We start from the raw sequence: 15,206 nt of genomic DNA, 5'->3' as shown, positions 1-15,206 counted from the left end.
CCTTTTCCAGCTCTACAATGTCCTTAAGATACGGTGACCAGAACTGCATGCAGTACTCCAAATGTGGCCACACCATATATTTGTAGAAGGGCATTATATTAACATTTTTAATTTCATCCCCTTCCTTATGATCCCTAGCATGGAATTTCCCTTTTCCACAGCAGCCGTGCACTGAGTCAACACTCAATGGGCTGTCCACCACGATCCCAGGACCTCTCTCCTAGTCAGTTACTGACAACTCAAACCTCACCAGTATATATGTGAAGTTGGGGTTTTTTGCTCCAATATGCTTCTACGCTTGTTTACGTTGAACCACACTTACCATTTTGTCACCCGCTCATCTGGTTTGGAGAAATCCTTTTGGAGCTTCTCACAATCTGTTTTGGATTTCACTACCCTAAATAATTTAGTGTCATCTGAAAATTTGGCACTTCGCTAGTTATACCAAATTCTAGATAATTTATGAACAAGTTAAAGAGCACTGGTCCAAGTACAGATCCTTGGAAGACCCCACTTCTTACTTCCCTCCATTGTGGAAACTGTCCATTTATTCCTACCCTCTTCCTTCAACCATTTACCAATCCACACATGAACCTGTCCCTTTATCCCATGACTGCTAAGTTTACTCAAGAGCCTTTGATTTGGAACTTCATCAAACGCTTTTTGGAAGTCCAAGTAAACTATGTCAACCAGATCACTTTTATCCACATGCCTGTTGACACTCTCAAAGAACTCCAAAAGCCTTGTGAGTCAAGACTTGCCCTTGCAGAAGCCATGCTGGTTCTCCTTCAGCAAGGCCGATTCTTTTATATGTTTAACAATTTTGTCCTTAAGTATGCTTTCTGTCAATCTACCCGGCACAGAGAAGTTATACTAACTGCTTTGTCATTTCTCAGCACCCTCCCCCCGCCCGCCCTGCTGGATCCCTTTCTGAAAATTGGAGTTATATTAACTACTTTCCAGTCCTCTGGTACAAAGAGCTTGATTGCAGGGACACATTACATATTTTTTGTTGGGTGATCAGAACTCTTGGGTGGTTGCCATCTAGCCCTGGCCAGCCCAAATTGCATCAGCTCTTCAGCCTCCTAGCCTGAGAAGCTGAGTTACAGAGCGGATATATAATCAGTATCCTCCACCATGAAGACGGAGGCAAAGAACTCATTCCGTTTCAGGACTTAAGCCAAATTCAGGGCTTAAGCGAAAGACTGTTGATGAGCGCATAGTAATGGATGAGAATAATGAGAACAGTCACCACATAGGGGTGAAAAGTTGTACATGCATGAGCACTGAGACCTGGAAGCTGCAAACCTGTGTCATTTGGAGGGCTGAGTAACATTTTAAGGGCTCATTTTTAGCATGAAGAATCATGGCTAACTAGAAGTTAAGAAAAAAGAGAAAATAAAGCCTCGCATTGTTTGAAAATATGCACAAATATGAGGGGTTTTTTTAAACCCGACTATAGTAAGGTTTGCTCACTTAAGTGTGCCAGGAATTGCCATGGGTTTTATATAACTGTTTACAGTGCTATTTAAAAGTCATACTTATCTTGGCGACTTCAGCGACACATGCTGTTCACTAGCTCCAGAATACAGAATTTTTCATTTAAAGTACATAGTCACCAAAAACCTTCCTGTTCGGCCATAAAAGTGAAGTGTCAGATGGAAACTCACAACAGCAAAAACATTCAGTGCTCAAGACAAAGCTGTCCTTTTGCATGTTTGGGAGGCAACTCAGTTTTGCTCCAGCCTTAATTCACCTAGCAATGCTAAGCTGGTGGTTCCCAAACTGGTGGAATTAATACCTTGAGGATACTCAGGCAAAATGGACTTTGTGTTTCAGGGAGGACTGCAGACATGTTACACAGAAATTCCAAGAAGCACAACTTAACTTTCCTGAAGGACTCTATATTTCTGGCCATGCTGACAATGCTTAATAAAAAGTAAGGTTGTCCACATGACCCAAATCCCTGGTGGCTAGGGAGGGCTGGGGGTAAGGCAGGAGTATACTACCTCCCCCACCCCCATAATTAGCACCCTGTCCACACTCCACTGCACCATGTGCCCACATGATCAGTGCAGTGAAGATGGTCTGGAGGAGGAAGTCCTCCAGTATCTCACAATGCATTGTGTAGGCAGATGAGTGGCTGCCCGCATCAGTGCAGCAGCTCTTCACTTCCTGGCTGCTCTATAGGCAGCATTCTGTGGTTTCAAGGAAGCCGAGCTTCCAGGAGCTGCTGGGCACAGCCCCGATCACACACACAATTGGGGTTGAAGTAAGATGTAGCTTTGCCCCTCTTACCGTAGTTAAAGGAAGGGTAGACGAACAGAGCAGCCCTGCTCTGGAGCAATAGGGTAAGAGCGGGGCCTGTGGCTCCAAACCAGCCTCGCTACCCAGGTTTCCCCACGGCTATCCTGCTGTGGCTTGTAGTGTGAATGACCTCAGTATCTCTTAATTCTCTCTATACCAATGACACCCCGACACCATTACATCGTGCTAAAGAGAAACAATGAGGATTGTTGCTGGTATCTATGTTTTATTTCCTTTGAGGAATAAAAAGGGAAGCATCTTATTTATTTGTTTATTATTCTATATAAACCACTTTAAGCACTTTTGTCAAATTGTAGTGGTAGTGGTAGTAGTAGAGGAGGAGGAGGATTTCTGCTGTATATAAGCACTGCCCACTTCCCTGAGCAGAGAAAATTTCCCAGCATGCAGTACAAGTTGGATTCTGATTTCCTTTGGAAGGGGAATTCACTGGAGGCTTATGACAACTTTGAAATGTTTGGTTTATTTACAAATATCTGTTGAGCATTAGATGAAGCAGAGATAGCCAAGCACAGGTTACATCAGATCTCCAGAGAGAAAACCTTGTACCCTAAGGTGCTTCCATTCCAGTCTCTCTCTGAGCCACACAGAAGCTGCCTGTCCTTTTCCCAAGCTGCTGCTTTCGTTTTTTATCACACAGGCAAAGGCAGGGAGGGAGAGAGGGATGAGTCATTTTACATGTGCAAGGGTATTCACCATTCAAAACACTTCAGAGCCCTAAGCCCTCTCTTCCCTTTCAGGATTCTCATTTGGCAACTCACCTTAAAAAACACTAACTGGCCTCTTGAATGAGTGGTTTGCCTTAACAAATGCATACGACAGCTGGCATTTATAATCATAATCTCAAACTTGTTATAGTACAGGCAGCCCTTGTTATCCATGGTACCAGCACACATGGTTTCATGTATCTGCGGTTGGGTCATAGGGACCCAGTTTTTTTATTTGTGGGGCAAAAATAAAATTTTCCTCTATCTTGAGTAGCCAGAAATGAATTCTTATGTCATTTCCTGCTGCAATTTTGTATTGCTGAGTCATTTTGTGGCTCTTTTGTGCAAAAAAAAAACACACCTCAAAAAAGTACAAAAATCAAAGAATTTGGAAGTTTGGAGGCATTGCTAGAGAGCTGGAGAGCAAGGTGATGTACTGATTTCTGCCCCCCACCCCCCACTTATTCTTGTGATTTTTCTGAACACCTCAGTGTGCTGAGGAACCTAATCTTGCAATCCCCATAGGGTTATAGTCTCTTTATTCATGGTTTTGTTATCCATGGAAATAAATGAGAACACAACCCCTGCAACTAAGGAGGGCCTCCTGCATTCTAACTACCTGTGACAAACAGCAATAACACAGCTTTAATTGTTTTACTTAACTCATCCCTCAAGTCAGATTTAATTTTAACCTATTAAAAGAAAAACTTAGGACAGCATTCAGACTATATAGTGACAACTAACCACCATTGAAACAAATGAGAGAAGCCCATCTTTACTAATTTAAAGGTAACGTGTGCCGTCAAGTGGGTGTCGATTCCTGGTGCCCACAGAGCCCTGTGCTTGTCTTTAGTAGAATACAGGAAGGGTTTACCATTGCCATCTCCCTCGCAGTATGAGATGATGCCCTTCAGCATCTTCCTATATCGCTACTGCCTGATATAGGTGCTTCCCATAGCCTGGGAAACATACCAGCGGAGATTCAAACTGGCAAACACTGGCTTGCTAGTCAAGTCATTTCCCGCTGCGCCATTAGCTGGCTTTTACTAACGTAAGTCTCATTAATTTCAATAGAACTTAGTCATGACTAACTTAGTTTGGGTGTTGTCCATTAAAATCTGATTTAAATTTTAAAATGTAACCACCACCACTACATCTTCCATATTTCTTCACCCTTTCAATCTCTCAGTTCCATTTAAGTAGAACCTCACCCTCTGCCCTGCTCTGCCCTGACCTGGGATGCAGAGAGGTCTTTCAAATAGCTTTTCTTTCCCGCCAAAACATATTTTTCTTTCCCCCAGAGTATATTTTCTCTCCCCCTAAAAAACTTAAGTGAGGAGTTGCTCCTCAAACTTTCTCTGTCTGCACCCCTGGCCCTTCCTAAATCCTACACTCCTCTGATTGTACCTGCCCACCCACCCCCACCTCTGCCTGAACCCTTCCAGCTTGAACAGACTCACAATTCCCACCACCCTTTTCCCTCCTCCCAATCTTAGCATGTACCTGGTGCCTGGACTGCCCTCTGAAGTGGAGGCAAATCAAAAGATGACTACCATGCTAACCTTCTTCTCAGGCACTGCTTGGGGAAGGAGGAGGGCCTTTTTCTAGAGCCACCGCAGCCTTAGGGGAGGCCATTGGACAGGTCCCTATCACAGGGGCAGAGAAACAGACACTTTGCCAACTCAGGGTGAACCCATTCCTGGAGCTTTCTTCCCTCCGATATCTTTTACAATATAAAGTCATTCAAATCTCCAGAATTTGTTCTTGATAATCTAGACACCAGGCCACTTTGGGAGGACTGGCAATCTGTCCATTACCAGTATGGAAAAACTGAAGCTAAATTGTAGTCAATCGTCCTTAAGAATGTCTACACAAACTTGTGTTCTACTAGGTATTCTACTGACACAGTACTGCCAGTATAGTTAAGATGAAGAGTTGTTTCAATTCTATAATAAGCCCTGAACATTCTGTTGGTGTTCATAAAAGCAAAACCCTCTGTCAGATCTGCCTGGCCATTTGCAGACACCACCCCTCCAAATCTGGTGCAGATCTAACGTAAAGTGGCTGAGAAGATGCAGTAGTTTAACAATTGGCCCTTAAACTCTAGAAGACAACTGTTTGCCAAGCTTCCCCCCCCCCCCCTCAGATAACATATCTTATACTTTTGAAAATTACCTTTTACGTGTTTTTAAGAATTCAGATGTATGTGGAAGCATAATCCTATGTTGTTTTGAACAAATCAGTCCAGTATTTCCTGAGTTATTAGCATCTGAAGTCCCCATAATAGCAAAGTAAAATCAACTAAGGGCACAGATCACCAGCTTACGTCCAGATCAAAACATTCCTGAGTAGTCCTGTTGAAATGAAGTAGTCTTTTAGAGTAGCTCCTGAGTAGTAATGAATAGTTGATGTCCAGTACTTAGTCTGAATGTCAACCAGCAATTTTGCCCACTAAGGATTCTGAAGCTGGAGTTGTGGGATCTGGCAAGTTCTGACTAGTGACTTCCTGGTTCAGAACCTAGCTCTTTCATAAGCAGTGTGGGAGTCGCTTTGCTTGCATGACCATATTGAAGCCATCTTGTTAGCTTGATGCTAGAGCTGTTTGAGCAGATAAACAAACTTAGCACTGCAGGCAAGAAATGGCGAGATTGGGGTTTATGACTTGAAATAGATTTCAGGGAAAAGGTCCCAGGAGATTTGAATAATGCTTTAGGAGACAGTGATGGGAGCTGCACTTTGCAAAACCCTGCCTGGAGCATTCTGATCTTCCAGGGTAAATATGGTCTGTTACTGTATAACTTCCTTGTTTTAATATACACGTGTAACTGTCCAGCTAACTGATTGAAATGTTTAAGCAACTTGAGAGAATTATGTAACGTCCTCTTTTGACAAGGTAGGACTGCTTTCTGTATTTTGCAAGTGGTCTTTGGGGTCTTGTGAAGGCACTCTATACAGCAGTGAGGTGCCAGGGGCTTTGCAAAGGTGTGTGAGATGGTGAGGCAGTGGAGGGTCTTGTAAGGGCATGCATGTGGTAGGGTGGTGGAGGGCCTTGCGAGGCACACAAAGCAGTGGCAAGGTGGCAGGGGCTTGCAACAGCATGCAAGGCTTGGGCTGAAGCGTTGGAGGCCTTGCGAGGGCACACTTGGTGGTGCCAAGCTGGTGAATGGACTTGTGAGGATATGTGGTGGGGGTCATGCAAGAGGACTTGAGGCAGTGACGATATGGTACATGACCTTGCAAGGGTATGTGAGGTGGTGGCAGATCACCTCGTGGGAACATGTGGGGCAGTGGTGGGGTGGAGAAAAGTATCCTGAGGGCAGATGAGACGGCAGCAAAGTGGAGGAGGGCATGCAAGGTACAGCTGTTGAACGTACCTCATTCACCTAAATGTTGAATGCCTGGATGCATTTCTTCCCAACTAAAAGCCAAAGTGTTGGTGCATCAAGACTCATGCGTAAAGCCATCATAATACCTACCTGCCAACTTTGCCCTATTTTCCCATTCAGGTGAACGGGAAAATAGGGACATATTGGCAGGTATGATAATACAGCAGACTGTACAAAGACTTTGCAGTTTATATGCTGCGCAAGCTCAGATATTATTATTTATTATTATTTATTCAATTTCTATACCACCCTTCCAAAAATGGCTCAGAGTGGTTTACACAGAGAAATAATAAATAAATAAGATGGATCCCTGGCCCCAAAGGGGTCACAGTCTAAAAGATAGACACCAGCAACAGTCACTGGAGGTACAGCGCTGGTGGTGGAGAGGGCCAGTTACTCTCCCCCCGCTCCATAAAGAGAATCACCACGTTAAAAGGTGCCTCATTGCCCAGTTAGCTGGGACTTTATCTTGCAATGTCCATTCTTTATAAAGTACAAGTAAAAACTGAAAGAGTCATAATTCTCATAAGCCGACAGTTTTTGGATTAATGAATATATTATCTTTGTATTTACAGAGTCTTTTTAAAATGTGTAGGAGCCAATCAGAAGCAGCATCATTAAAGTAGAACAAGCAGCATTCATCAGAGCAGTGACCTGCTGGCCTAGGCTCTCTTGTAGAATACTGCAGCGGCCAGGTGTGGTAGCCCGAGCCTGCTATTGTTTACCCACTAGGAGTGATTTCAGAGACCTTTCTAGGCCTTCTGCTAACTGGGGGCAGGGGCAAGTACTGGAGCTTCCTAATATCCATGCATTTATAAATAATATAAATTTAGAATTTGGGGAGGGGGCAAGCACCTCCTTTCTTCCCACCCCATCCACCCCACCCCACCAGAGACACCCAATGGAAGGAGATATGATGAATGCAGGATTGTGCTAGGGGTTAATACTTCCCTATCGAGCCCATTGGAGGATGAAGAGTTAGTCCTGGGATTCAGCCAGTATCTCCCCCTGTCCCATTTAAGCATATGAAGAATAGCAAAGCAAGACCTGCCAGAGACAAGCCAGAGACAGTTGAATTCTTCATGAAATACAAAACTGGATCATTTTAATTTCACTCCATCCTTAAGCATTTGTCAGGGGGTTCTGTACCAGAGGAGAATTCTGGAACGATTGCTGCTTTTAATAATGCCATCTCAGAGTTGATTATAATGTACCATTTTTCTCCATGGAAGAGTGCATATGCAATCCATTGTGGAAAAATGAAAAATCCACAAGGATTTTGCAGGAAAGAACAATGAAAAAGACCAGGCAAGAATCTTAGCAAGGCAAGGAGGGACAGTCTTCCTGCCCCTTTAGCACACGCGTATGAAAGTAATGCCAGCATGTGGCTTTTCTCACACCACTGCACGGTACTACCATCTTAGGAAATTCCCTCTGCCACTCAGCAGCTAAAGGCACAGAAGACTTCTTTTCCTTTGCACCAGGTAATCCTAATTCCAAAATGCTGTTTGTGGAACTTTCCTCCATGTTTGAGCTTCATTATATGACTACATGTTTTTCTCCCTGTATCTGCAGAAATTGGACTGCAGCTGTTTTGAAACACATGAATGACTTCACTGGTGTGTCATTATTCATGCATATATTCATTTGTGTATGCATACATACACATGCATACATGCATAAACACATACTAGTAAATAAATACTTTATACATATGTTAGTAAAAGGACTTGCAGTATGCAAGCATATGAACTTTTAATCTTTGTGGTTCTAGTCTTTTTCTCTGTCTGTGAGGTATCATTCCCCATGCTTTCCAATGGAAGAGTTTTTCCACATTTTCCAGGGCATTAATGATTTTTTCCAAGGTTTGGGATTATTTATTTATTTTTAAATAGTCTGGGCAAGGTCTGGAACCTATCTGCAAAAATAGCATGTTTCTATCTTTCGTGGTTTGTTCTGGGAGTTTCATGTCAGTGGCTTGCAGTTTGCAAGCATATTAATGTCTTATCTCTTTGTGACCCTAGTTTTTGAGGCTCTTCTCACGATTGCTGAGAAGAGCCTCTAGGGGGTTTGCAGAGAGAGTGGGCTTAGGCCACTCTCCCCGCAGACAAGCAGATAGTCTGCTCTGGGCAACTGCAGCAGCCGCCCACACGACTGCCAGCTCCATCACGGAGCCGGCTGGGGAGTACGGGGGCCACGTGGCCCCCGGAAGCTCCAGCATGCCCTGCACAAGCGCGCAGGGCGTGCTGGAGAGACCCCCGAGCTGGGAGGCTGCTTTTCAGCCTCCTGGCCGGGGGGCTACTCACGATTTTAAAAACCAGGTTTGCAGCTGCTTGTAAGCTACCGGGCTCATCTGCGAGCCCGGTGGTTTACACAAGCAGCAAAAATCGGGCTAGGCTCTCCTAGCCCGATTTTTGCTGCTTGTGGGAATAGCCTCTTTTTCTATCTCTATGAAGTCTCATTCCCCATGTTGGCCAATGGGAGAGTTTTTTTCCACGTTTTCCAGGACAAGGATTAATTTTTCTAGGGATATTTTTGGTAGTCTGGGCAAGGTCTGGAATGTACCTGTGAAAATGGCATGTTTCTATGTTTTCTGTTTCATCATTTTATTTATTTATTTATTTATTTATTTATCAAATTTGTAAACCGGCTCAAACTTTCGTTTATGAGTGGTTTGATCTGGGCATTTCATGTCAGTCAGTTAGTGAGGCCCAAGCAGCTTTATATTATAGATATACTATTATCCTACTCTTAAATTTGACTCCCAGTGGTCTCCCACGGGTCAGGTCTTTACTCGCTTAAATTCAGTGATTCTGCCGCCTCAGTTACTCTGAGACCATTTACTAGCACAAAATGTCAATTAAAAATCAATAATGCCAGCATCATGCCTTTTATTCTAGATAAGCAAGTGTGCTTTCAAGAAACAGTACCAGGCTTTCTCATGATATATAAGTGGTCCTTCATTGGTCTCTTTTGGAAATGTGTACCTAATCAGTGTGATCAGATTATGCTGCTTGTTCAAGAATGGGTCTAGTGTATGCCAGCTATATCTGCAGCTAAGATAAAGTGCTTCAGAAATTCAGTTGCCATCTGCAACATTTGTCCATCAGGACTGTTCCATCAGCTGACTGAGAGGAAATGGAATGTACCATTCTATATATCTGTAAGAGGGTAGTAGGTATTCACTCTGGTTTTTCCCAGAGCAGCCTTCAACACCAGTTGTCACCCACTAGTTATGAAATAGTTCTATGTTTGGGCCATGCTGTCTGCGTTTGAGCCATATGATGTGTGACAGTTTAGTGACCGTACCATCTACTTGATCAAGTCTAATTGACAGAAAAAGCATTATGCTTTCCTTTGCTTGTACCCACATAGTACCTACATGGGATTCACGTGTCGCTTTCGCCACTGCACTAGCAGTTACTCTAATTTAAGCCTTTTGATTTTCTTGGTGGCCTCTGACCCATGATGATCAGTTCTGAAAAATTTGGAGCTGTGATCTTCACTGTGTTTCAAGTGGGAGCTGCGGGGTGGGAGGGACTTCAGTGTAAGAGCCATTTCCTACCATGCTGACCTCTGCACAGTGTTGCACTTTCCCCAGCACCAGGGAGTCCCTTTAAGAGAAGTGGAACCCTGTCAAGCCCCAGCACCAGGGGCAGCTTTCAGTGTATCCTCAGAATATGGGTCCCTCCAACCCTTGGGGCCCTTTCATCCCTCGGGGCCATGCTTCTACCTTCTCACCACTGACCAGTTGGCTGGCCACGACTGCTGCTGTTCCTGCACCTGCCCAATGCCTGCCTCCACTCACGGGCCTGCCTCCACCTCCACCAGTTCTGCCTCCACCCACACTTCTTGCTTCCAACTCCCAGACCAAGGGGAAGGATTTGCAAGCAGTGGAGGCGGCTGGCACAGGAGTGGCGGCAAGATGCTGCCGCAGGTCATGGGGGTGGGCCTGAGTGTGTACACCACTGGGCTGAGGCTACATACATCACCAGGCTGGGGCCCTGCACCGGGAGGGGGGCAAACACAGGCTGCTTGTGTGCTCACGATGCCACTGCCTGACACCATCTTGGAAGGCCCTTAGTGAGCATTGAGATGTGTAGTCCTTCTCAGGGTTTTCCCCACAGAACTCTGTGTGTTCTTTCTGTGTGACCAGTGTGTTCTTTCAGAGGTGGCTCTGGGCTAAAGAGAGCTCTGTTTCCCTTAAAGAAGCCCCATTGGGGCTGGGCAAAGCGCAGCCCTGTGCAATGGAAATGGTGGCCTCCACATGGTTCTAGAGGAGCTGTGCAGAGTGTTCAGGTTCAGCTGAAGCTTCGCGCAGGTCTAATAAACAATTTGTCAGGGAGTCACACTTAAGGTCAGTGGGAGCTTTCTCTGAGGCACTTCACACAACACGTGTGAAGCGCTTGAGGGGGTTCTGTGGGGAAGGCAGGCTTAGCCTGCTCTCCCTGCAGACAAGCAGCTGGGCTCGTAGCTAGGCGGCTGGATCAGCCACCTACACAACTGCCGGCTCCATCGATCAGGGGCCATGTAAATGTGCAGGGATCCTGGAGAGAGACCCCGAGCCCAGGAGTCTACTCTTGTGTCGTCGACACATGAGCAATGAAATGGGGTTAATGGAGCGCTTGCTCCGTTAACCTCATTTAAGGAAAGGGTGGTTTAGGCGGGCTAGCCGCCTTGGGAGCACCGGGCTCGCCTGTGAGCCCGGTAGTTCCCACGACTACTGGAATGTGGGCTAAGCTCCCTTAGCCAGCTTTCCGGTGGTCATGGGAATAGCTTCCCTGACTCCTGGCCTTCACTATGAGAAAAGCTGCTTTCTGCTGTCCCATAGTCACTCTTTCTCTGCAGCGATGATAGCTAAGTGCTTACTTTGCTGAAATAAACACAGATTTTATGGAGCCCCCGCCCCCACCACCTCCCCACCACGTTCTAACTTCATGATTCTTAGGCTCTTGACTAAAACTCACTATAATGTGGTGTCAGCTTCTTGAAGATTCTGTGATTGTCAGCTTTGCTCCTCTTTGCTTTCCAGGTCTCACCAATGTATTGTTTGTATGGTTTTATCGCACATGATGACAAAGAATGGCCACAAACTGAAGACCATTTTTTCAGCACAGGTCTTCAGGGAGAAAATGGCAATGTCTGACAAGACTGCACATTCCTTTTGTTTGACATTAAACAAACTGGGATGGTCTTCCCCAATTTATGCTGGCAGAGTAATGGAACTTGTCTGGCTTGGCAGCCTGTATACCCAGCTTTAGTTTGAAGTGATTTAATGCAGCAAAAGTTATAAAGCCTAGAAAATCGTGGTTTACAATGGAAAATGTGACAGGCCATCAAGTATAATGACACTTACAGGCGTGCTATAATGAAAGGCGGCTACTCACAGGCGGAACCCCTACACGATGTTACATTAACAGCCTCTAAATTTTCATAGTGGTGGCTGGAGATAGTACTATGACTCTCAATAAAGTCTGTGGTGCTTATGTTGTGAAAGCCTCAGGGAACTCAAGGTTAATGGACGAAAGTTAGAGTTTCTTTGACTCCAGAGTGCTGCTTCTCAAATTTTGTTTGAAAAGCAGGGTGCACTCTCAGACATTAGACCCATGTCTAAAGAACTGTGAAAAGTATAATGTAGAATACATGTGTCTCTCTCTCTCTCTTGGCCAGCCCCAAGGTAGAACCTTTTATGTAATTTGATATCCCACCCCCTTCCAATCTGTAATGCTAAAAGATGCGAGCCAAGCCAGGTACCACATGAAAGGCACATATTGCCATGGTCACAATTTACACTGTCTCCACTACTCCTGGCTACTGTTTTTTAATGCTTTGTAGTTCCTTCTTTTACCCAACTAGGTGGTGACATCAGGAAGCCTCAAGTCAACGCTTCCTGTCCTCACTCTGGGTGAGTTCACACCTAACGCTGAACCTGAGGTTCTGCAGAGTGGCCAGAGCCCTTGGAATGCATGTACACCCTACTTCCGGTCTTCACAAGGCTATGCCGAGATTGGGCATGTTCTATGACAGTTACATCTGTAACTAAGGTTTGAAGAGAGGGGCAGATGTTGTGTTCTGTAGTGCAAGTAGGGCAGAATATGCAGAGATTGGTGAGTTTGTACAATGGGTCCAATTGTCCAGAGACCAGAAGTAGGTGCATGCACATCCCATGGTTCTGGCTGCTCCACTGAACCTCAGGTTCAGTGTGAACCCACCCACAATGTCTTCTGGATAAGAAGGAACTAGGGAAGAATTGATGAAATGGTGCTCTGCAGCATGGGGAGCGTGATATTCATTGCCCCCAGACCATGCAAGCAGGTGGTAGCATATGCAGAAAAGGTGAAGGGGGCATGGCTTAATGAAAGTTTTCACACCTCTAAAAGCCACCAGGTTTAAGTGGGGAAAGTTCCGCAAAAACATTTCAGCTCAGATCCAGTTCACTGTGCTTCTGTGGGGGACAGTTATTCAAAGTTTTTACACTAATGTGGATAAGCTGAAACCCTCCCACAGGGTTGCCTCACACTGCCAACCCCGCAAAAGCTTACCCCTAAATACAAGATTTGATTGCTGGTTTGCAGTCCATGGATATTCTTGTGTACTTGTGTTTGCCTGCCAAAATTCTCTTTCTTTTATATTGTCTCTTTGCGAAAGTAAATTCTTAAATAAAAGCAAATGTTTGCTTGGCTTAACTTGTATGCCAAGGCTGTCTTAAACACTTTTTTTATTGACACAGAGGCACGAGACAAACAAGGGGGAGATTAAGTGAATAGTCAAATGCCTACATTCCATTATCTGACACTGATGTCTGATTAACCTTCTCCTGTTTGATTTGTTTTCTAGTGGAATGGAGCTGTTCAGAAGACTTTTCTCCTTTGGCTGGGGAAATCATCATGGATAATCTTCTGTCTTTGAGGTGCATTATCACCGGCCTCACAATGGTAAACGACAAGTCATAAATTGAAATTGCCTGCACCCCAAATGCTAGCAGAACTCCACATTTTGAATTTAAACTGCTTGAAGAGAACAGCTAAGTGCCATTCCTCTGCTGCCACTCATTCCAAGAGCTGCCACTCATTAAGCACTTTTTGTCTGGTATCTTGCTTCTGAAAATCGCAAAGGAATAGGCAGGCGGCATGGATTGTTTTGCAAGTTGCTGTGCTGGTGGGGGGATGTCAGAAAAGAGTGGAATGAACGTCACCATGCCATGGATCATGGGCTAATCTTAGGGCAGATCAAAGGCTTTGGAAAGATCCAATCCTGACTCCATGTCTGACAGTTAAAATAACAATTGTATCTGCACTGCTTCGTTGGGGAAACAAAAGTCACTGGCTGGAGTAACTTAAAAGGAAAGAGGTGTGTTTTTATAGAGATTAAAACTGACTGGATGATGGACAGTAATCTCCCCACGAGCAATCTTGGCATTTTTAGGGATGCTCAGTTTGCACTGAATGTGGATTTTGTCAATAGTGGCCAAAAGCAAACCTTATTCAAAATGTGCATCAATATTTACAGCTGAAATGAATTTAAGAAAAAAGTCTCCAGTGCATTCCCCCAGGTTTAAACTGCTTGTTTATATTCTCCTAATCTGAATGATTTACAGTTCTCCCCATAATGGAGGCCATCAAATTTAGGTGTGGTAGATGAAGATACAAAAGTTCTGAATTGGCAGTTTAATACATGCATCTGAATTCTAAACAGATGCATGAAAAAGTAAGTCCCATTGAATATAATGTAATTTATTTCCAAGTAAGTATCATCAGGATTAGGATGGTAATATTATTTTGGAGGGGAAGCATCTTCAGTATCTTTTCCCTACGTCCTTCCAAATTGGATTTTAGAATCAACATTTTAATATGTTTGGATTTGTAGCTTATATATATTTTATATTTTATATATATATATATATATATATATATATATATATATATATATATATATATATATAAAATATTTTTCATTTATGCACAAGTTCGTCTAAGCGGTACAATACTAGTGCCGGGACATTTATGAGAGGCCCATTAGAGTACTAATTTGGGATGATTTCCAAAATATTGTTTTTCAACTTCAGTTTAGGCCCATGGGAGAACCAGTGATCTGTGCATGTTCAGTTGAAAATATATCAACTCAGTAGTCTTGATCAAGTCCTTCTCCAGTTAAAGGAAGTTTGGCAGCCGACGTATGGAAAACTCTCTGCTTCCAAGGCCCGTTCCTGTCAGCATTGACTGTGCTGGGTTAGATAGACATTTTTATCTGAAGGCAGCTCCTTATGTCCCTGCGGAACTTCAACAACTGAATATCACTCAGAAGACTAGCACTGCAGTCCTATACCACCCTTGCTTGGAGGCAAGTGCCATTGAACTCCGTGAGACCTACTTCTGAGTAAAAGGCATATCATACTATCATGTGCAAGCAAGTGAGGGAAACGATGCACCCTTTTCCATTACTGCTGCTTTGATATAAGTTCTTCACTGTCGGCAGCAGAGGGAGGGACCAAGCAAGCAAGCACTCCAATCCCCATCACTGCTGTTGTCACTGAAAGATCTTCAGTTAGGGACATCAGTAAAACTCTTTGAACTTGGGCTTAGAAAAGAATTCCTAGAGCTTGAAAAAGCACCCTCTCCCCAGAAAGGAGGGGCAAGCCTCCTGAGCCCCAAGAGTCTCTAAACTCAGAGATGTCCTCCACTCCCTTCCTGCCAGCCTCCCTGCAGCTCTCTGCCCTTTAGTCACCAGTCTTACTGGCAGTAGAGTGGAGGGGCAACAGGAAAATCAGCAGCAGTCCCATGGGGTGGAA

At 44.4% G+C, this 15,206-nt stretch overlaps 1 protein-coding gene across 11 annotated transcripts in view; it reads left to right on the top strand.

The window, feature by feature from the left end:
• Nucleotides 1-15,206, top strand: part of ANKFN1 (ankyrin repeat and fibronectin type III domain containing 1) — a 376,151-nt gene that overhangs the window by 268,875 nt on the left and 92,070 nt on the right. For all 11 annotated transcript variants that reach the window (XM_053301930.1, XM_053301921.1, XM_053301928.1 and 8 more), the window contains one exon: nucleotides 13,256-13,353. In XM_053301930.1, the coding sequence (XP_053157905.1) occupies nucleotides 13,256-13,353 (98 nt within the window). The remainder of the gene's footprint in view (nucleotides 1-13,255; nucleotides 13,354-15,206) is intronic.

This window comes from Hemicordylus capensis, chromosome 2 (assembly GCF_027244095.1).
Source record: "Hemicordylus capensis ecotype Gifberg chromosome 2, rHemCap1.1.pri, whole genome shotgun sequence".
In the NCBI taxonomy this organism is placed as follows: domain Eukaryota; kingdom Metazoa; phylum Chordata; class Lepidosauria; order Squamata; family Cordylidae; genus Hemicordylus; species Hemicordylus capensis.
This window is presented reverse-complemented; position numbering and strand designations above follow the sequence as displayed.